At 42.7% G+C, this 20,032-nt stretch overlaps 1 protein-coding gene across 4 annotated transcripts in view; it reads left to right on the forward strand.

The window, feature by feature from the left end:
* The first annotated feature begins 1,411 nt into the window (after positions 1 to 1,411).
* The window catches only part of dock8 (dedicator of cytokinesis 8), a 50,487-nt gene continuing 31,866 nt past the window's right edge, over positions 1,412 to 20,032 (forward strand). For 2 of the 4 annotated variants that reach the window (XM_084551125.1, XM_084551126.1), the window contains exons 1-8: positions 1,413 to 1,628; positions 9,258 to 9,360; positions 13,405 to 13,580; positions 14,536 to 14,607; positions 14,789 to 14,897; positions 17,704 to 17,913; positions 18,584 to 18,669; positions 19,390 to 19,456. In XM_084551125.1, coding sequence (XP_084407251.1) covers positions 1,573 to 1,628; positions 9,258 to 9,360; positions 13,405 to 13,580; positions 14,536 to 14,607; positions 14,789 to 14,897; positions 17,704 to 17,913; positions 18,584 to 18,669; positions 19,390 to 19,456 — 879 coding nt within the window. In that variant the 5' untranslated portion in view covers positions 1,413 to 1,572. Of the gene's footprint in view, positions 1,629 to 9,257; positions 9,361 to 10,278; positions 11,604 to 13,404; positions 13,581 to 14,535; positions 14,608 to 14,788; positions 14,898 to 17,703; positions 17,914 to 18,583; positions 18,670 to 19,389; positions 19,457 to 20,032 lie in introns of those variants that run through there. The other 2 variants (XM_084551127.1, XM_084551128.1) reach the window with 2 other exon arrangements.

The following is a 20,032-nucleotide window of genomic DNA, read 5'->3' on the forward strand; positions in this document are numbered from 1 at the left end:
TGATTGGTTGAAAATTTGAGGCCAACGCAACTTTGAGGTGTATCGCATGTTGCCAGATGAGGTGGTTTCACGCCCAATTTCAAATTACTTTTTAATGCTGATTTTAAACAAAACCAATGTGAACGTACTGTTTCCAACATTCCACTGAATGTGGACTGCTTGTGCCTCTTTCTAAAGAGCAGGAAATCTCCATCTGTTCATCAGTGGTCTACAATTTGTCATCATATTGCGTCATAGTAGCCAGATGTGAGTAGTTGTGATCGTTGGCTGCTGCAGTTTGTTGCTGGCTGATTTCTATGCTTTGACTGCATTGTTTGTTTGTTTTGTCATTTTTTTTTCATGATAGGCTACACTAGAGTAAGCAATCTGAGTGGTCACAGTACTAAACAAAATATGGATCTTATATTTTGTGTGGTTTTGTGTGCGTTTTGGTAGTTTTTTAACAGCTCCTGTGCAAGAAACCAATCAGCTTTATCTGGCAACACTGGCCACGCCTCTCACATATAAGGACAAGTGTCCAAGTTAACAATTTAAAGATGGGATTTGCAGTTCTTTGAAGCGAGCCAGGTCTTGTGGATCTGTTCCTTTAAAAGAGCCATTCAAAATACTGGCTCATTTTTGTATTTGAATTTTTTTTAAGAAGTCAGTTTGGGTGTAACTCGTTTTATCCAGGAATTAAATGCTCTTTTGGTGGGTTAGTTTGAATTATTGTGAAATAATGATTCTGGCAAATATTACACTTTCCTTTACCATTTTTGTCATCACAAAAGTGCATCCAGATGCTGCTGCATCTTGGCTCATTTTGTCTTTTTGAGTAGCCAGCCACGCACTTCAAGTGAAGGTGTCCTCTCCCTTCTTGAGATGAAGGCAGTGTAGACAACTCATGCCATATTTGCATATCAAACTATATGAAATAAGCACAGCACGTCTAGGGCTCACTCAGTGGAGTAGCAAAGGAGAGGCCTGTGTGTGCATCTGTGTGAAACAGCAAAAAAATATCATGGTCATGTTAAAGAGCCGGTCAATAGATTCAGTTCGTTCGTGTAGGGCCTACGTCACATCTCTTGTTCACATCGCGGGCTTCTTTTGAAAAGTAATTGTTGCTGCTTAATTATATGATACGCATTTCATTTTCGCTCAGTGGGCAGCAAGTGGATTTGGTAACCCTCACTTTTATCGGTCCCCAAAACAGAAAGCACGTTTTAAAACACACAAAGAAAAACAAACAGACTGTTAACGCTCATCTCAGCAGCGAGGGAGCGCGCGTGTCTCGTCCTGTCCCATCCTCCCTCGTGCCCTCCGGTGCCTCTCTCTCTCTCTCTCTCTCTCTCTCTCTCTCTCTCTCTCTCTACCTCTCTTTCTCTCGCTCGCTCGCTCGCTCGCTCTCTCTCTGAAATCAATTGCGGAAGTTTACACCCAGTGTAGCTGCAGCCGCCGCAACCAAGATGCGTGTTGGCATGACAGTTGAGCTGTAGCGAGGACGCACGGAGCGGTGCGTCTGTGACAGCGAGGCGGCGAGACCGCGAGAAAACACCACGGGCACCGCCGCTGAGCTGGACTTCAGACCCGCTTATGGCTTCCTCCTTGGGCAGCGCAGATCGACGGGCTTTCGCTCTGAAAATCAACAGGTAACAACCTCCTTATCTTGGCGGCTCTGCTTGTTTTTCATTCAGGGTTAGTTTAGGAGCCAGTGTGAACTATTGGTGGACTCCCGGAGGAGGCATAGGAGTGAGGGACCCCTGACACTGGGGAGGGATTCCACAGTGGAGCAGGCAGCCACATGTTTTGAATGTTAATATTGCAGGTTGATTCAGTAGGGGGGTTGGGGGAAAGGCAGCCTGGAGGATAATACAACTTTTACTTAACTTTACAAGTACTACACTACAGGAGCCATGTGATCAGTCATGAATACTTTTTTCCCTTGCTTATTATTAAAATGAAAAATGCTGAACTTTAAAAACTAGGCGGACAAAACTGTCAGTCTCATTTCCTCCTTATGAGAATGCCAAATCTATGTCTAGATTCTCTAATATGATCATTTCCCGCAGTGTGTGTAAGGTCTGACTAGACCATTGCGCTGGCGTTAAATGAGGAGGAGGCATGTGGTCACAGTTCCTGCTGTGGCACCGGCCAGGTGTGGAGGAAGTAGCTATGTACATGGAAGTCTATTGTGTACCATGCCTCCTGTGTAGGAGTCATCCAACTTAAAATACACATACAGTTGACTGTGTTTAACATCTCAGGCGTGTTAAACTCCTGCAGGACTTCTTAGTACAAGTATGCTTGCAATTATGTTTATCAGTGAACTGAGGTTCATTCACATTGTGAGAGTGGATGAGGGCAGAGCGGGATGGGATGATGAGGAGACACTCATATTTTATTTTATATAGCCTAACTAGAACTACAATCAGTTTTGATGAATCACCACTGACGGGCTCAAACATCATCAGTTTGTGTTCTAATTATGTGAATTATTGTCTTTTCTCCAGTCCTCCAGTATACACCGCAGGAAATGTGTCAAACTGTTGTTTTTATTAGCCAGGAGCAATCATGGCTACTTTGCTGTTCTGTTCTGTGCTGTGCAGAGCTGAGCTCAGCTGCTGAGGGATGTGAAGGATCTTGGGTCAGAGCCTGAATCCAGTGATGAGCCAGCAGAGTATAGTTGGCTGGGATATGCTGTACTGTTGTGCAGTTTCACAGTGTTATACACACATTGAGAATTAGCTTGTAGTGAGGAAATTCTGCTGGTGTTCCATATGAGCTAATTTCTATTCACTGGTAGCATTAAGTTAATATTATATGTCAGGTAACCATCCTAACACTGTTACTGTTGTGGACTGAAATAACAGTTACGAAGGCTTTCAGTGGCTCAGATTTGATTAAGAGTTGGCATTTAGATTGAGATGGAGGTATTTGTTGGTAAAGATCGAGTGAAGAAGATAATAATGAGACTTACATCTATTAGAGGGATATCAGTGGTAGTTAGTTTGCCACAAATCAACTGCTGGCGACATAAAAAAAGACAAGGAAACTAGCAGTTTTCTGATGACTGGAAAATCTGAGTGAAAAAAGACCTGTGACTGCACATCCAGTCGAGAATGGTCTCAATACATATTTCCTCAGTGACGATCAAGAGAAGATATTATGGGAACGAGCTCTGAGGATTCAACACAAGATGCTAACAGAAAGGCCAGGTGGCCATCCTCAGAAAGGACTGGAATGAACTTGTAGCCCTGGGACAAAGTTTTATGAACTGCTTAACAAAAGAGTGACCTCATTTACAATAATGGAAATAAGTATAGAAGGGGGGATAAAAAAAAAACATGGCGGTGCTTTTGTTTTGATTTGCACATGTGCCTTTGGAACCGACACACTGGGATTTATTTATTATTTCACAGTTGACGGAAGTAACAGCATGGATGGAGAGCTTTTGATGACACTTGCTGAAGGCGGGACTAAAGGCAGGGAGATCATTAGCAAGGAATATACTTGAATTAAAGCAGAGACTTGCGTGTTTCTGTAGTGGCATCTTTATAATCTTTACAGAACAAAGAATGTGTAATAATTCTGATAGTCATGTGCTGCGTGTGTATTATTTCAGACAACCTGTGACAAACACAGGTTGTAACTGCATGGACAAAGAGGAACAATGGTCACAAGTTGTAACTCAGACCTGCAGTATATAATTAGCTGAATGGAACTGTTATTTGTCACGTAAATCAATACAAACCATAACTGTAGAGTTGTCTGCATTGTGTGGTACTTTATATATATGTGATATATATATATCTTATACATCATATTCTCAGCAGCATGTCCTCCCTCGATATCTCTATCAGGAGGGAGTGTGAAGGAAATCCTGCTAACGTAGGGTACTATGTCACACTGGTTTCACTTCGCTTTTTTGCTCATGGCAGTTTTAAATCAGGAAACCGGCGTTTCTTCATAAGCAAATGATAAGGGGAATGAAAAACGAGAGAATACGTCAGTTGAAAAAGCCAAAAGCTTAGCATAAACAGTGTTCAGTTTTCTTTTAGGTGAGGGCCGATGGACACTTAATATACTATGGCTGAACATGAGTTGAATTAAGAGCATATGGTGGCAGGTGTGAGGACAGCTGTGGACATGGGGCCTCTGTTGTTCAGTGCTCTTAAGTGGCGAGGGGGAATCTGGATTGGGTTTCATCCGATTTCCTCTGGGCTTTAGAAGAGGACATCTGTTAATTCCTCATGTCTGTTGGTGGGCCATTGGGTTATGAGGTGGACATGCAGCCTCCTAAAAAAACAAAACAACAAGAAACCAACTAAATGAGTCACCCTGTGCTCAAAGCGTTCAGACTCAGCTAGAAGTCACATTCTCTTGCTTGGAGCCCCCTGTGACCTGAGTCCTGCCAAATGACTGCTGTGTTTGTGCGTGCCTCCCTTTGACAGGAAGCTGAGTCGTGATGTTGCTGATAGCAGTGAGACCCATTAACTCTGGAGACATATGATAGTATGAGTGGGGGCATCCCATTGGTGTGCTTTCCTTCTCCTGTCATGTATACCACCATTCTTTCTGTTTTCCTGTGTTTCCTGCTTGTACCAGACCAAGCAGAAAGGACTTATCATAGGAGGGACAGTGACTTTAAGGTTAAAAGAAACACCCACACCTATTTCACTGACTTGATAATAGGGATTAGTAGACCGGGTGAGCAGGATGCCTGTCGGGTGTCACGCCAGGAACAGTGCATACAGATAATTATTAGTTGAGACAATTGAGATATTAATCAGAAATGTAGCAGTGACACAGTTTTAGAGCCAGACTCGTTTTGAACGACGCTTGGGCGTTTATTCCAGAAATGCTGTCCGGAACGCACCATATGCACACAAAGTAAGCGCCGGCCTGCCATGTATGACATAAGAAAAAGGGGTCAACCTCTGTCTGTAAGAAGGGGATGATTAAAGGTGTTTTTAAGAAAAGAACCCACACTGAGATTTCTTCGCTTGGGAGAGATTGTTGACAGGAATCACATAGCTTGTGTGCAGGTACATCACTCAGGAAATACCCCCCTGGCGTAATGCAACGCAGTTATATTCCCACAGGATCATATAACAGATGAAAGTATCCAGTATTGAAATGAAATGGCCTGCTGCGGCTTGAAGTCTACCAGCATTACTGGCAGATTTGTTGCATATGTGACGACTTATAAATACTTCAGTCTCAAATTTCATTTCCCCCTTTCGCAGGGTCATTGAATGAGAGATTATTTTTACTTTTTCTCATGAAGAATTATTTAATTAACAGAGTGAGCATGAGATCAGCGACGATGACAACACCGAAACCATTGTCTTAGCTCATCTAACATATTATAATTTACCAGGTAGTTGTATAGTAATGTTGAAAAGTAATAATCCAAAAATGTCTACGTTGATTAACGGCTAATCAGTCCACTAATGAGTGCCTCGACGTGGCATTTTCTGTCATTGCAATGTTTGGTGTGCGTGATATGATTCATGATATTTTCAGCTCCTTCAGTAACAAACAATGAAAAATGTGCTGAAGTGTTGTAACAGCGTGGCCTAATCTGTCTCCAGCTCTGATTAATAGCTGCCAATGGCTTGTAGTTCTGGCTTGATGTCAGCTTCCTGGGAGCAGCTGTTTTAATAGTTCCTTCCTCATCAGTGTTGATTACCTACTCTCATTATATCTTGAGGAGGGAAGAAAAAGCTGCTAATTGCTGTCATCAGGCTTTGTGTGTAGGAGAATGCTTTTTATAGTGAATGTTACACGCCGAATAAGGAGTGCTTCTCAATATACTGTGCTTAATTTTAACTAACCCTTAGTTTGACGCCGAGGCCTTGAAGCGTGTTGTTTATTGACAATAAGCAGGTCTCCATGCACACCAAAAAAGGTTAGGTAACAGGAAATTCATTTTCACATGCATAGTGTGGTAACGTGACGTACTGTAAAACTGCATACATACACATGCAGCATGTACCACTACTCGTCCAACCGTACTTGACCGTAATCAATGAAGACATTGATTCATTTATAATTTTAAAATTTTACATTCTTCCCGGTGGCCACCTTTGGCTTGGCATCCTCTCAGCCAGCTTCATGAGGCATGTATAATACTTTCTGCTTACATTCCCACAATGCAGTGCGCCCCGTTTTACAAATGTGAAAATTACAGGTTCGCGACTCGACAGCTGTTGGCCATGATGCAAAATTATGATAAACAGTAAGTGAAATCTCAGTTCACCGCCCGCTGTTGAGTTGACCATTGAAAGGGAAATGTTGAATGACTGGACAAGGAAAGGATTTTGAACCTAAATGGTTTTGGGAGTCATTTATGCATTGCTCAGTTGAGTTGTAACATCAACTGATTTGCCTATGTGCAGGCATGTGTTCGGTTTTTCTTTTCTTTTCGAAACCGACTGTGGTTGAACTCTCAGTCCTGGGATTCTGTGTCCTGATGAGGCTGAAAAAACCTCAGAAGCAGCTTTCAAGACCAAACTGGTCAACGCCAATAACCGCTTGAGAGGACAAAGATAGGTCTAGTTAAAGAAAGGCGGTGTTCTGAACTCTCTCTGTTCAAACATTCTTGACTTTCAATAACAGTTGCTCATAAACGTTGTGTCCTGTCAGCTAAAGTATTGTTGGCGGTCAAATATTTGTCCCTTTGTGTTGTCTCTTGATCCATTATATGCATTCTTCACTTTTCCAGTCTTTGTGGTTTCAGTAAAACGTAGTAATAAAGACACAAGCTACTGCCAGGCTTATGACACAAGCTGCTTTTGGTATTATTTTTGCCTAAATGACCAGAAAAAATCCAAAAGCTCTGTTTTTGTCTTCCTGACAAGAGCTGCTGTGGTTTTATGTAACAAAAGATGCCAAGACCCAAGCCCGCTGAAGAGAGAGACAGATGCTTTCTGCTGTGACAAGCTGTTTGTCTACTAGTGGTAAAATAATGCCTGCTCGGCTCTGCTGGCAGGAGCTGATTACTGTTTTACTTGCACGGTCTTTTTATGGAATGTCCCTTATGGTGCGTCACCGGTTGCAAGTTAGCCATCCCCACGTGTGCATGTGTGTGAGAATGTATGTTCTGTGATATTGTGGGTTGTTTTGTCTCTCCAGCGGTAATAAAGGATAAAGGGGCACATGTTAGTGACAGAGTGGTTAAGGGCTTGGTCTGTACACAGGGCAGGGCATGTCTCTTTAAAATCGTGTTATGAGAAGGTTTTACAGGGTTTAAATTGTCTGGGGTACAAATTCAATATACCCACCAGACAATGTGCCCTTGGGCAAATAATACAAAATAAAATAAATTAGATGTTTTATTTTTTCTTGCAAAGCCCAACTTCCTTGCAGACGCTACCTTAGGCCGTCTTCTTGCCACTTAAAGCAGCAATTCCTAACGTCGAAATCTTTTAAATCTCGTCGCTAAGTCTCTCGTCGGAGTCAGGATTCACAATCAGTCCTCTACAGACGGATAACTGAAGGGGTTGTGAGGAGCGTCATACCTTGTGTTGACTTTCTGGAGCGCTGGTTTCTTGCCTACAACCCCTTTAAGCGTCGCCGGCTTATTGGATTTGACTCATTGCGATTTGACTCAGTACCTCGGCACATTCCCTTTAGAAGATATCAGCAGTGTAAGAAGTGGGTGTGTGCAGAGGCTTTTAGTTTGTTGATGTGCAGGTACAAGGTTAAAGGGTGCATGGGTGAGAGCTCTCTGTGCTACTTTGCAAGGCACAAACATACAGTCAGCAGAGCAGACATCAGTTGCGAGCACTTATGATATGTGTGCACCATTATCAGGCTGTAGCTGCGTTCTTTTGGTCAATAAGGGTTAAAATGAGCAGATTAAGCGTAAGGGAGAATTGCTCAACGTCATTGTTGTTGCTGGAGATAACAGTCAAAGTTGATAATCAGGCATACCTGTGACTCACTGGAAATCAGTGCAGATTAGTTCTCTACTATCATGGGATTCTTTTTCATGCTATTTTTCTCTGTTTATTTTTTTTTTAGTGTACAGTACAGGAATGTGCTGCAGTTTTTACATACCAGTTTTGCAATGGTACTTCAACCTTTTCTTTTAGCAGTATGTGTTTAAATAAAACAGTGCTGCTGCTTCACCCCTGGACTTTGCTCTTTGTGTAAATTTGTATACTGTTCTCCCACCCATGCCTCCTCTTGCTTTCACATATTTTATTGACTCAGCATGTTACGTGATTGATAGAGGGAGGAGAGAGCGCTATAGACGGCGTGACGGGAGTAGTAGGCGGTGGCCAAGGAGTTGTACGTCAGTCAGCTCAGTGTATTTCAGTTTGCATGTACTTGCAGATTTAACATGCTTTATGGCTCTGCAGCTTCAGTGGTTTTGACACTGGTATCCCTCAATTGCACTGTTGTTTATTGGTTTACAGTCATAATTAGTGAGAGCGATGTCGTAACAAAGTCCAAGGGGGCTTAATGAACCCATGAGACTGACCACAGGGGGAAGCAGTCGGGAATGTGACCCATTTGAGTTAGTCTTTGCCCTGTAACTCTTCTCTGCACGGCAGCGTTGCAGCAAACTCTCTTTGACACTCAAATGTAAAACAGTACATGCGAAACTAAGACATTTTGAAACCAAAACAGCCTTTTTGTAACTGAGCTGAAGAGAATAAAGCGGTTGTTGTGTTGAGTTTGGGAGGGCTCCAGTGATATGGTAGATTAATTACAAAGAAATAGACAGCGCGTTAGCTTGGAGTTGCATGGAGGACGGAATGTGTGCAACTAATTGGGGCGCTGTCTCTGTTCATGTCATTCTCTGCTCTCCCCTTCTTTCGGGAGAAAGCTACAGGCATGCACACACGAACACCATCTACCCAACATATTTGAATACTAACCCCATTCCGATGTCATGTTGATTTCTTGCTCGGTCTGACCCTTAAATCAGGACACCATATTTATTCCACTGCCTGTACGGCTGCCAGCCATGACAAAGCCCTTACACAGGGAGCAGAGATGTGCTTCTGTAGGGCGTGAACAATAGCTTGAATAGAATCACCATGGCTGACCAATTTAAACCAATGCGAGTATAGGAACAATAGTCGAATCGGTGTTGCATCTGTGATTCAATACGCCGTGAGCATGTTCGTGGAATTGTACAGAATGTATGTCCATACAATTATGAACTTTGAAATCGCGTACACATATAATATAATGGCATGAGCAACTATTATTTTCTTCCTCCCGAAACCTTACGAATCTGTGTTTCCGACGTTTTGTTTCAGGCACTCTTCCGCGGAGATCAGACGACACTTCATTGGGAGTCATGGCACTCCGAGCCACAGCCGAACCAACTCCAACGCTTCGGCCTCAGTGTCCCTCATTGTGGTGAGTTTCCTTCTGTAAATAGCTTCCAGCTTTTTTGGAGGTCGGTCATTTCTGCGCAGCAGGAAATTGTCACATTATCCAAATCTGTTCCTTTGAAGGATTTGCAGCTACCTTTGAGGTAATGTGGGTCAGTATAGCTGCAAGCGAGTTTCAGAAAGGAATGTGAGCAATATGACACTATTATAATATTTTGTTTATATGTATTTACGTAGTTACTTATCCAACTGCCTAACATGTTAAATGTGCTAATCTGTCTCAAGGCGTTGCATTAATGCTCAGTTTTCTGGACTAGTAGCCTTGTACATTGTCTCATCCATCACATATGTGCGTTATACGTTTGGTGGTTTATATTTTGCACATTCCTGCACAAACTCTACAGCCCCTCTTATTGTGTTTCCACTTTATTATTTTTATGTTTCTTTTCTTGTAGTTCTTGCTTGTACATGCCTTTTCATATTTTCTATTAATATGTCTACAAGACAAATTCCTTGCATGTACAACATACACAAAAAGTCAGTTCTCGTTCTGATAAACAACAAGGTGCATCTGTAATGTCACCTCACGTGTATTAGTGATGTAATGCAAATAGAGGGGGAAAAGTCACACTGAAAGACCACAGAGTAGTCAGCAGAGTGCTTTCCTCTAATGCAGCTCCCACACAGCTTTAGTGTTTGTGCTTACACCTCCAAAGGTTTATGAGCATGTCATCTTCACATCCTCTTTACTGTCATTAGCGCTGAGAATGTCTGACTCAGTGTCTAGTCTTGGAGATTATGCTTTGAATCCTGACGACTCTGCTGCAACATAGGTTACTGCCATTGGAAAGACAGTAGCCTGCATTTAAATTTTTTTTGTGGAGCTTTGTTTGGTAAGAACCTTTGTTTCCCTTACAGTAGCTTAGAACATAGTCAAGGATTAACACGTCTTTGTTGAAATGAGCCCGACACTGCCCATTGATGTAGCAGCGCTTCGAAAACCTTGGTTTCTGCAGACGATTGAACATCATTATGATAGATGTTGTCTTGCCTCTTCAGCTGAAGTGTAGCAGACGGTTAGAGTGATTCCTGTTCTCTCAATCAACCAGACAGAAAGATGCACAGTAATGCTTTGCATGGATTCGTACCCGCTACACTTTTAGTGTCTCTCGTACCCTTTGAACTTCTGTCTCTGCCTCTCAGCTTTATAGATTCCTCTTTTTTAGTCTTCCTGCTTTTTTCTATTTCCGTCCTTCCCTCACATTTGTTCTCTCCCTGCTGCCCTACATTTCTGTCTTTTAAAGTTTTCTAAAGCTCTTAGGTGCTAAGTCTCCTGACATGCAGCATATGCGTATGAGTGACTGAGCTGAAGCCCTTTGATACTTTCCCAGTGATGATCCTTGAGCTTGCCAACTGACGGGGTTTGAGGAGACGCACTTGGACGAGCCATCCCACCTCAACTTGTGGCATGCGACGTGGTTAATCTCTAACCTGCTTGGGAAGTGGGTCACTGCTTTGGCTACTGACAGGCGCGGGATGGGGGCCTGCTTACCTTGCAGCTTATGCCGGCAAATCTTTAATATGTCCGGATTTGGGATGCGGGAGAGGGGTTTTAATGCCGTAATCTCTGGGATGATAGTTTCCTATTATTCAGCACAGGGATGAAGGAGGGATGTTTGTTGAGAGGCGGTAGTGATGTTTGCTGCTGCAGTTGTGACACACATCACCACGTTGATGTCACTGTTGTCTCTCTCTTGCTCGGTTGCTATTATAAGTTGCTGAAATCATGAATATTGCCTGATCAGTGTCGTTTTACATTGAAAGAGAAAGCTGCGTGTGCTTTTGCGCATGTGTGCAGCGCCACTGTGTGTGCATACAAGCGGCATGCACGTGTGTGCGCGTCTGCAGTTTCTGTTCCTGTCTGTCGACACACCAGTTGATGGTGGGACGCCTGGCTGTTGTGATGCAAGGCTTGAAACTGCAGTCAGAACGGCTGTTTGTGGGTTAAAACGGTCAGGCTCAACTTAAACATCTATTCTCTCTGGCTATTAACTTCCACTTTCCGGTAATGCAGATTGGCTCTTCTCGGCTCTACTGGGGTTCTCAGCTTCGAGGAATATGAAGATTATTTTAAAGAGGATCTGCACTCAGCGTTGTGGCTTAGTTTCAACCAAAAGCATCTAGCGTCAGTAGGTGCACACTGTAGTTTCCCGTATCCGGGGTGCGCCATTTTGTACACTTCCTTTTTATGTTGCAGTTTTCAGCAGGGTAAGTCTACACTTTGTTTGAGCTCAGGAGGCATTGAATGAAAATTAGATTATTAATGTGCTTAAAAACCACAAGTCGTGTTAAACGCAGCTGTATTTTGTTAGAACATTGTGTGTCTTGAGTCCTTTGCTTGTCTCTTTTCTCTCCTGGGCTGCTTATGCCAATGTAAGTATTGCATGTATGAGAACAAGGATGTTGGCAGACACTTTTTAAATTGATGAATTTTACGGAAAACGGCCGTTAATATTAACTAGTGCAGTGTTTCGTAGCTTTTATTGCGCTGAGCTCTGTCACATTTATATTTTCTGGTGTGTTATACTTGTTATAAATTGTTTCTGCTGTCATAAAAGTTGCAAAGTTATCATGTTTATTATCGCCACTGAGTCGGGTGATGAAAGGTTTGGCTGTTGATTTGGCAAGGGGTGGCACTTTCTTTTGAGCTTCTCTGATGACTCCACATAGCAGCAGGCCCTGGTCAGAGGCATGCATAGATTTGCATTCATTTGTCTTTGCTAGCCTCCATACTGAATAAGAAAAAGGGGCCGTTCTACCGTGATCGTTTGAACTTGGAGGCCTGCAGCGTCTGTAGAGTAGGGTGAAGACTTTACTGACACTTCTACGGCGTCATCTGTACTGTAGGCCTGTCATTAAAATAATAATAATATAGCTGTTCCTTCTGACTACCTGCGTATTCTTTTCCTCTTGTGCTGCATGCTAACCACAGATACCAAAGCATGTGGTGCTATTTGCTCTTGAGAGCTAAGTAGGAAAAAATAACCCTTAGGGTGGACTGATGTGCAAAAACATGTCTGAAGGCAAATGGAATTTGCTGTTGCACTTTAAAAGTTGCGCACAGCAGTGACTCATGTTGTTGCTGCAGTTATCACCTCCTCTTCTCCGTCTCCTGTTCATGCACTCTACCTCTTTTTTGTGTGTGTGTGGGACAGTGTGCACAATTAAAAGCTTAAATATTTAAGTATCTAAGCATTCAGGTGCTAAGGCAGATTTTCATCTCTTAATACTGTGACAGGACATTGACAGGACGGCTTCCTTTCATATACTGCTATATCGGCTTCTTCCTGCAGACTGTTATCAGGTTGGAGGTCTGCAGAGTTTGCGGTCTTCTTTCACAGAGACACCTGCCATCGCACTGTTTCCTCTTTTACAACCGGGCATGCACCACAAAATGATCTCATCAGTTGTGCTTTTTTCCTTCTGAGCTCTTTCTAAGGATGCAAAGCTCATCTACTCCACTCCTTTTGAGCCCGAGTCGGCATTTATTACATCCTGTGCCGATGATCATAACAATACGTGCTGCTTCAAAGACATATGGACATTTCGACCCGTTTGTACTTTACATTAAAACGATTACAGCTTTTGATCTCCTTTAGCAGAGTGTGGGATGATAGAGTTTCCGTTTAAAAATAGGTTCACAGAGAGAAGACAAATGCCTGGCTGTCTGATACGGGCCAGTTTGTTCCAGTTGCTTTATGCTTTTGTTCCTAGACAGGTATGAGGTATTAGTAAAATAGTCATGATTCAACATGTTTGGTTCCACCTCCCTTACTATGCTTCCCTTTTCTCTTTAGTTCTTCTCTGCCCTGTGTGTATTTGACTGTACAGTCTAAAAAAACAGAGGCTTTTTTCTGTTTGTGTCACCTTATTGCTAATTCTCATGAGATTATTGTGACGCTCAGCCCTGAGAATATTTGCAGAGTCTTGGCTTAATGTGCTATGTTTGGATATTTAATGACATTTGGTGATTAGATACGTTTCCTCCAATCGCTCCTTTGCTCTTCAGCCTCCGGCATATGAAGCGGTGGAGCCCTTGGACCTGGAGGAGTTCCTGTTGTCACAGTTAAGAAGCGGAGAATCAGCCCTGATGCAAGAACTTGGGGACTTTCCTGATGATGATCTGAAGGTGGAGCAGGTGGAGAAGGAGTGTCGGACTATTCGGCACACCGTCCCGGAGGATGGGTGGGTAACAGGCCTGTTTAAAATAACTGAATAACTGATTTGTAGTACTATAGTACTTGAATTGTATTGTGTTGTATTCACATGTTACTATTTTAATCAGTGGCCTTAGAAACACTTAAGTGTTTCATCCAGTTCAACTGCACCACAAAATGCATCCTCCAAAAATGATCTTATAGTTGAATTACCACTTTTCTGATGCTGTTTCAACATAAACTGAACATTATAACAGTCATGAAGACTGATCAGGCATAACATTATGACCACTGACAGGACAAGTAAATAACATTGACAATCTGGTGACCATACAATGTTCTTCTGGGAAACCATTGAACCTGGTGTTCATGTGGATGTTACTTAGACATGTACAACCCACCTAGACCAGACACCCCCACCCCATAGCAATGACACTCCTTGATGGCAGCAGCCATCCCCAGCAGGATGCAGCCTGACACAGGCACACAAACAAAAATGGTTTAGGAACAACTCAAAAAACATGAAGAACAATGTTGACCTGGCCTCCAAATTCACTAGATCCCAAACTGATCAAGTATCTGTGGGATGCACTGGAACAAGCCTGATCCACAGAGGCCCCTCCCCTCAATCCATAAGACCCAAATGCCCCCACTAACAACATTCTGTTGCCAGACAACACACGACACCCTGAGAAGGCCCATGTCCATCCATGAGTCATAACTGTTTTGGAGGCACAAGGGAGACCTACACAATATTAGGAAGGTGGTCATAATGTTATGCCTGTTCGGTATATACACACACATTCACTACATTAAAAATTTAGTTTGAATGCATCCTTATCTTAGTTTATTCCAAGAATTCAGTTGTTTCACACCTTGACCATGAAGTACAGATTAAGATAGGAGAGGCATTTGAGTTTTCAGTTGTCTGTGAATGTCTGCATGTCTTCTTATTGACCTCATTCTTATTCTTCACTTTACAGGGTGGAGTTGGACCCCCACGTAAGAGACTGCGTAAAGAGTTACATCCAGCCGTGGCTTGTTGTCTCTAGAAGGTACTCCTTCACACACACATTGTAGTTGTCACTCTGTTTTCCACAGACGCTCTCGTACACTGTGACTACACTGCTTAAGACTTCTGTTTGTGCAGATATCCAGACTGATTAGAAGTTCTGAGATGTTGTAGCTGTAATCATGCAATGTCTTTTCGATGGTGTGTTTGATTTGTGTGTGTAGGTGCCAAGGGGATGGCTGGAGTGCGTATTCAGAGCGAGCTGGCTTGCACAAACTCCTTCGGAAGCAGACCTTTGAGTCTGACTTTCAGCCAGAAAACCAAGAGAAACCAGTAAGGCATACAAACACACCGTCACGCTCTTCCAACTTTAGTCTTAAAGGGGTTTGGATAAATTAACCAATAAATTGTCTATGTAAGAATCCCTCACTAACCTTCTCATTCAAACTCGAGTCTCTTAAGAGGAGATTGAGGACATCAATAAGGTTTGCTTTACACAAGTTTTACTTGTCTTCACCAGCACTCTGTTGCTCAATAAAAGAACCTCTTTTCAAGAGCCATTTTTCAAACAGCCAGACTTGTGCAGCGTGGCCTGACCTCTCTTTCTGTTATTGTGTCCGTGCACTGTTGCGTATCACTGATGTTGTGTTAGATCTGGTATTATGCCTGCTTTCGCTAGGTGCATTTGTTAGGCCCTTTAAAGTAAAAACCACTAACTGAAGACAGTTCAGATTCACTTCTGAGTGAAGCTAGAGAGTAAGTAGAGGATTATTAGCTTAGCACAGCAGAAAAACCATAGAATGGCTCCAGACAAAGTTCAAATTCTGTTGATACTGTTGCAGATAAACATGGATAAAATAAAAAGAAAAATGACTATTTATTTATATCTTAGTGACGGATAGACATCCAGACCTTTCCTTTGTTATATGTCTTATCTCTCTGCATGTTTAAATAAAACCAAAGAATGCTTAAAAACCTTATGAAAGAACTTTTGGAGATGCTTGTAGGTGGACTTTTTAAGGGCAGCTTTCTTCCCCTAAGCTCATCTAAGCTAAGCTAATAACCCTATTGCTGTCTCTCCATACTTAACACACAGACATGAGACAGATCTGCACATCCTGAAACTGCAAATCTTAAGCACAACTACAAGAACGCTACTGTTCGGCTTTGAATGTTAGACCCTAAAATACTCTTTTTTGAGGTGAAGTTTAGTGAGGAGGGCTGTATGGTAGTCCATACTGATCAAGGCTTAGGAGGTGGTGATGCTCTAATGTGAATAGTGAGTGGCTCTTCCAAGTCAAGCCCAAGTGTGTTACATAGATTTCTTCCGGAATATTTTACACTCATCAGCCCGCATTACTTTTATGGTATTCTATATTTTTTAGGCACTTACTTTCATTACAGATCCTTGACTCAATCATGCAATCACACAACTCTATGCCAAATTCCCATCCTCTCTCACTGCCTTCTTTCTAGCGTCTTTGTTTTGCTGTGGCCCAAATCTCTGGCTCCCAGAATCTACCCATTAAACTCCCAGTCAGCTCCGCTCCCAGCCTCCTGTCCAGAATCCAGTCTCACCAGCCCCCTCTCGTTGTCCCGTCCTTGCCAATTCTGGTTAATCAACTGCCTAACCAAAAGGCTCTTTTTGCCGCTGCAAGCTTCCCATGATCTACATGCCAGAGAGAGAGTGACAGGGAGGGGAAGAGCGGCTCTATTGTCCCCTAGCGCTTAATGGGGCTCTTCGGTGGTTCAGTCCGCTTTAACAATAGCCCCGGAACCATGGCTCGATGGCCCCTCGGAGCCTCCACGGGGTGAAGCCTCACCAGGGTGGACGCTCGGTCAGTGCTGGCCTGTGGTGTGAGAGCCGGGATGTGAGACTGATGGATGATGGGAGTGAAAGAGACAAGGAGAGTGGGGTGGCAAGAGGGACTGTTGAAATCAGGATGCAGCATGGGAGCAGTGAGGTTACGCCCGGCCCTGTGGCTGAGTCTGAGTAATTCCATATGCTGCTAGTGCCAGACCGAGAGACCTCTTACTGATGTGTTTTTAAACATAATGACAAGGTAGTAGGTGATTATTGGCTGTTAATTTGCTCACTAATTAGTCGACTAATGATTTAATGCAACAGACTGTTTACATGGAAGTCTGCAAACCAGAGTTTCTAAATATATTTAACAATACTTCATCTTCTAACGCCTATACCTGGTGCTCTTCTTGTGCACAACATGCCAGTGCTGTTTCTGGCTTGGCACTGGGTGTCAAAAATTTGCAGCAGCTTGCTTCCCAGAGCTAGTGTCTCTCTGGGTCAGCAGAGTCCACTCATCCCCCTTTGCTGTTATCATTTTAGCCTAACAAACCATCAGCCTGCTGGGACATCTCCGATTACAGAACTTGATCGGCTAATGTATGATGTGTCGATAACGCTAGTGAGGATAAGTAATTCATACACCCTTGCTCATTGTCCAAATTCAATATTTCCTGTGAATGATGGGTCACTGGGTCACAATTACAGTTATAAAGCTGCTTGTTAATAAGAAGAAAATAAAGAAATACACATGAAAAGTAGTGGTTTATACATCATGTGTCGAATGGAAGCACCTGCTGCAGTTTGCAGTGAACCTTTAATTTGGCTGCGCGCTGTGTTTTCTGCACTGAGTAAGCCTTGTTCAGGAAAACACAAGAGACTGTGTCATTGTCTCCAGGCCAAAACACAGACTGTCTAGACTGACTGAATGCCCGTTAGCTGTTTGTAGCGTCTACTGACAATGTAACCGCTGTTGCGTATGTTGTTGATGGTTAATAAAATGTTGTTTGTGCAAGGGAGTGTTCTGTTAAAATACACACTATGAGTTATATGTGTGGATGACTTTTTTTTTTCTCTATCTATTCAAACCCAGTTTACTTATATGGCTAAAACTGAGGAAGAAGAAGCTTTGACCAAACATCCATTAATGAAGAAGTCCCTGTCCTGCAACTGTTTTTTCTTAATGACTTCCCTCTGGATGTTCTGCCTTAATACCTTCTATTTTGCTCATGCCTTCTTGTTTTTCTTTTCATTTCATTCATCTTTGGCCCCTTCTCTTTGTACTCGCAAACCACGACACCGCCCTTACCCCTCTCCTCTCTGTCTTTGCCCCAGGTCAAGTCCCCAACTCTAGCGGAGTTGACTGATGACTCTGGCCGCACGCTGACCTCCTCTGACTTTAACTTGCGATGTTTGACCCCGGACCAGAGGGTGGAGGGTCTGCTGGCCTTCAGCAGCCACGAGGAGCTGGACCGCTTCAACCAGGAGGCGAGGAACGGAAACAGACACCCCGAGCTGTTCGCGCTTTACCCCCCAGCCGACGAGGTGAGATACGGAGACAAGTGGTCCTCATGTAAAGATTGTCTCCATCCAAATGAAGACATACTATATTATACCGCTATCTCGGCTCCATGATATCTGGGATCTGGTTTCTTTATATATGAGAATGCAAGACATAGCAACGTTACTTGCAATATTGCTTATATTACTTTAGAAAATGATCATATTATGCTTTTAATAATCAATGAATGATTATTAATGAATTCCAAGCAAAAGAATTGCAAGCAGTCCCAATGTTCAGCCAGAAGTTGGTATATTTCTTTATTTAATGCCATAGCAGATTGATTATTTGGGGATTTGTGGCTGCTGGTTGAGCAAAAAAAGCAGTTTTATAGAAGAAAATGTGAAAAATAAGTATATATAATAAGTAATGAGAAGTTGCAGGTCGTCTCTCTCCACTCCCCATAAAGACTGACCTTTATAATAAGAAAATATTCAGAAATGATGTTTGAAGATTTGGGAAAAAATCATATAATTCAGTTCTATTAAGTACTTATACATGCACACCTTGTTAACACTTTAATTCTCTTAACGCACATGTTTTAATTTCAGTTCCTCTCGGCCGACAAACACCTGCATTATTTGATTTAATTATTTCTGCAAATCCTCTTTTTCTTGTGCTTTAAAAAAAACATTTTCTTCTATTGCGTTTCAGGAAGATGTGGTAGAAATACGACCCATTCCCGATTGCCCCAAGGAACACATTGGAGAACGCATCCTGGTCCGATGCCAGGCCATAAAGTATGTCATACATTTTCATTTTATCATGTGGGAGGGAGAATGGTGCTGTCATTTCAACAGCTGCTTTGTGTAGATCTTAGGACTTGGACAGAGAGCCAACAGTTGGACGTATTTAAGCGAAAAAACTCCCCCTTGTTTATGAAAATGACCTTTTGCTTTGCGTTTAACATGGCGTGCATTGTTGTATTTGCATCTCATCATGACTTAGGAGACTGAGTGGTTGTTGCCCCAAAAAACAAAAAAGAAAATAAAACATGCAGAGATGGACAAGGCTGTGTGCAGCGGTGAAGGAGTGCTGTGCGGCGGTGGTTGCTCTCCAGAAAATCTCGGCCCCTCCCTCTCTCTGTGGGATTGTGTCTGTTTCTTTTTCTTTTTCTCTCATTCCATCATTCACACACAAACACACAGAGTTTCCCCGCTTTACACTCTTGATCTCTCCCGTCCTTGTGCAACCCGTGCAGCTGCCAAGAGTTTGAGTTGAACTGATTCCTCTGCCTTCTGTGGCTTGGCAGTGTCACCCTCCTATCCTTTAACCCTCAGTCCAAACATGTCATCGCTTACTTTAGTACATTGGGTTGCCTCCTATTATAACATTGACCTACAGGAATAGAATAGAAGTTGCAGTAAATGGAAAACTGAGTACTAATGCTAAAACCGTTCAACATGTGTCTTGTTGTTGTAAGCTCATAACTTATTTCCATTTCCTTCTTGGCTTCATAGGTTCGAAATTGAGATTGAGCCACTGTTTGCCACCATGGCTTTGTATGACCTGAAAGAGAGGAAGAAGGTAAGAAAACTTTTCACCACTGGAAAACCATCTTGTTTTTACTGTTAGAGTGCACTAAGCATTTTCTAACATAATAGGCCTGCAGAAACTCAGCTGTGAGGCTCATTGTGTTTGCTTGGAGGCTGTCAGTATACTTCTGGCCACATCAGTGTCAGTCATGTGGACCATATGAATCCCAATTATAGTGTAACCTCTTAAAGTCAAAACTTGAGTTCTGGTATCAGTCAAAGAAAAAATAAAAGGTCTACAAGTTACAGAAACAAATACCATACAAACAGGAACTGTTTCTAATGTAGTACATCCCTACTGCCGAGGGATCAAGTCAAGCTAATAGATACAACATGTCTTATTTTTTGTCTTCAGGTTCAATTTCATATTACACCAATCAGGCATAACATTATGACCGCCTTCCTAATATTGTGTAGGTCTCCCTTGTGCCTCCAAAACAGTTGTGACTCATCAGAGAATGGACATGGGCCTTCTGAGTGTTTCCTTTGGTGTCTGGAAACAGAATGATGGTCAGTGGAGACCTTTGGGTCGTATGGCTTGAGGGGAGGGGCCCCACAGATACTTGAT

Source organism: Chelon labrosus (genome assembly GCF_963514085.1).
Source record: "Chelon labrosus genome assembly, chromosome: 9".
Classification (NCBI taxonomy): Eukaryota; Metazoa; Chordata; class Actinopteri; order Mugiliformes; family Mugilidae; genus Chelon; species Chelon labrosus.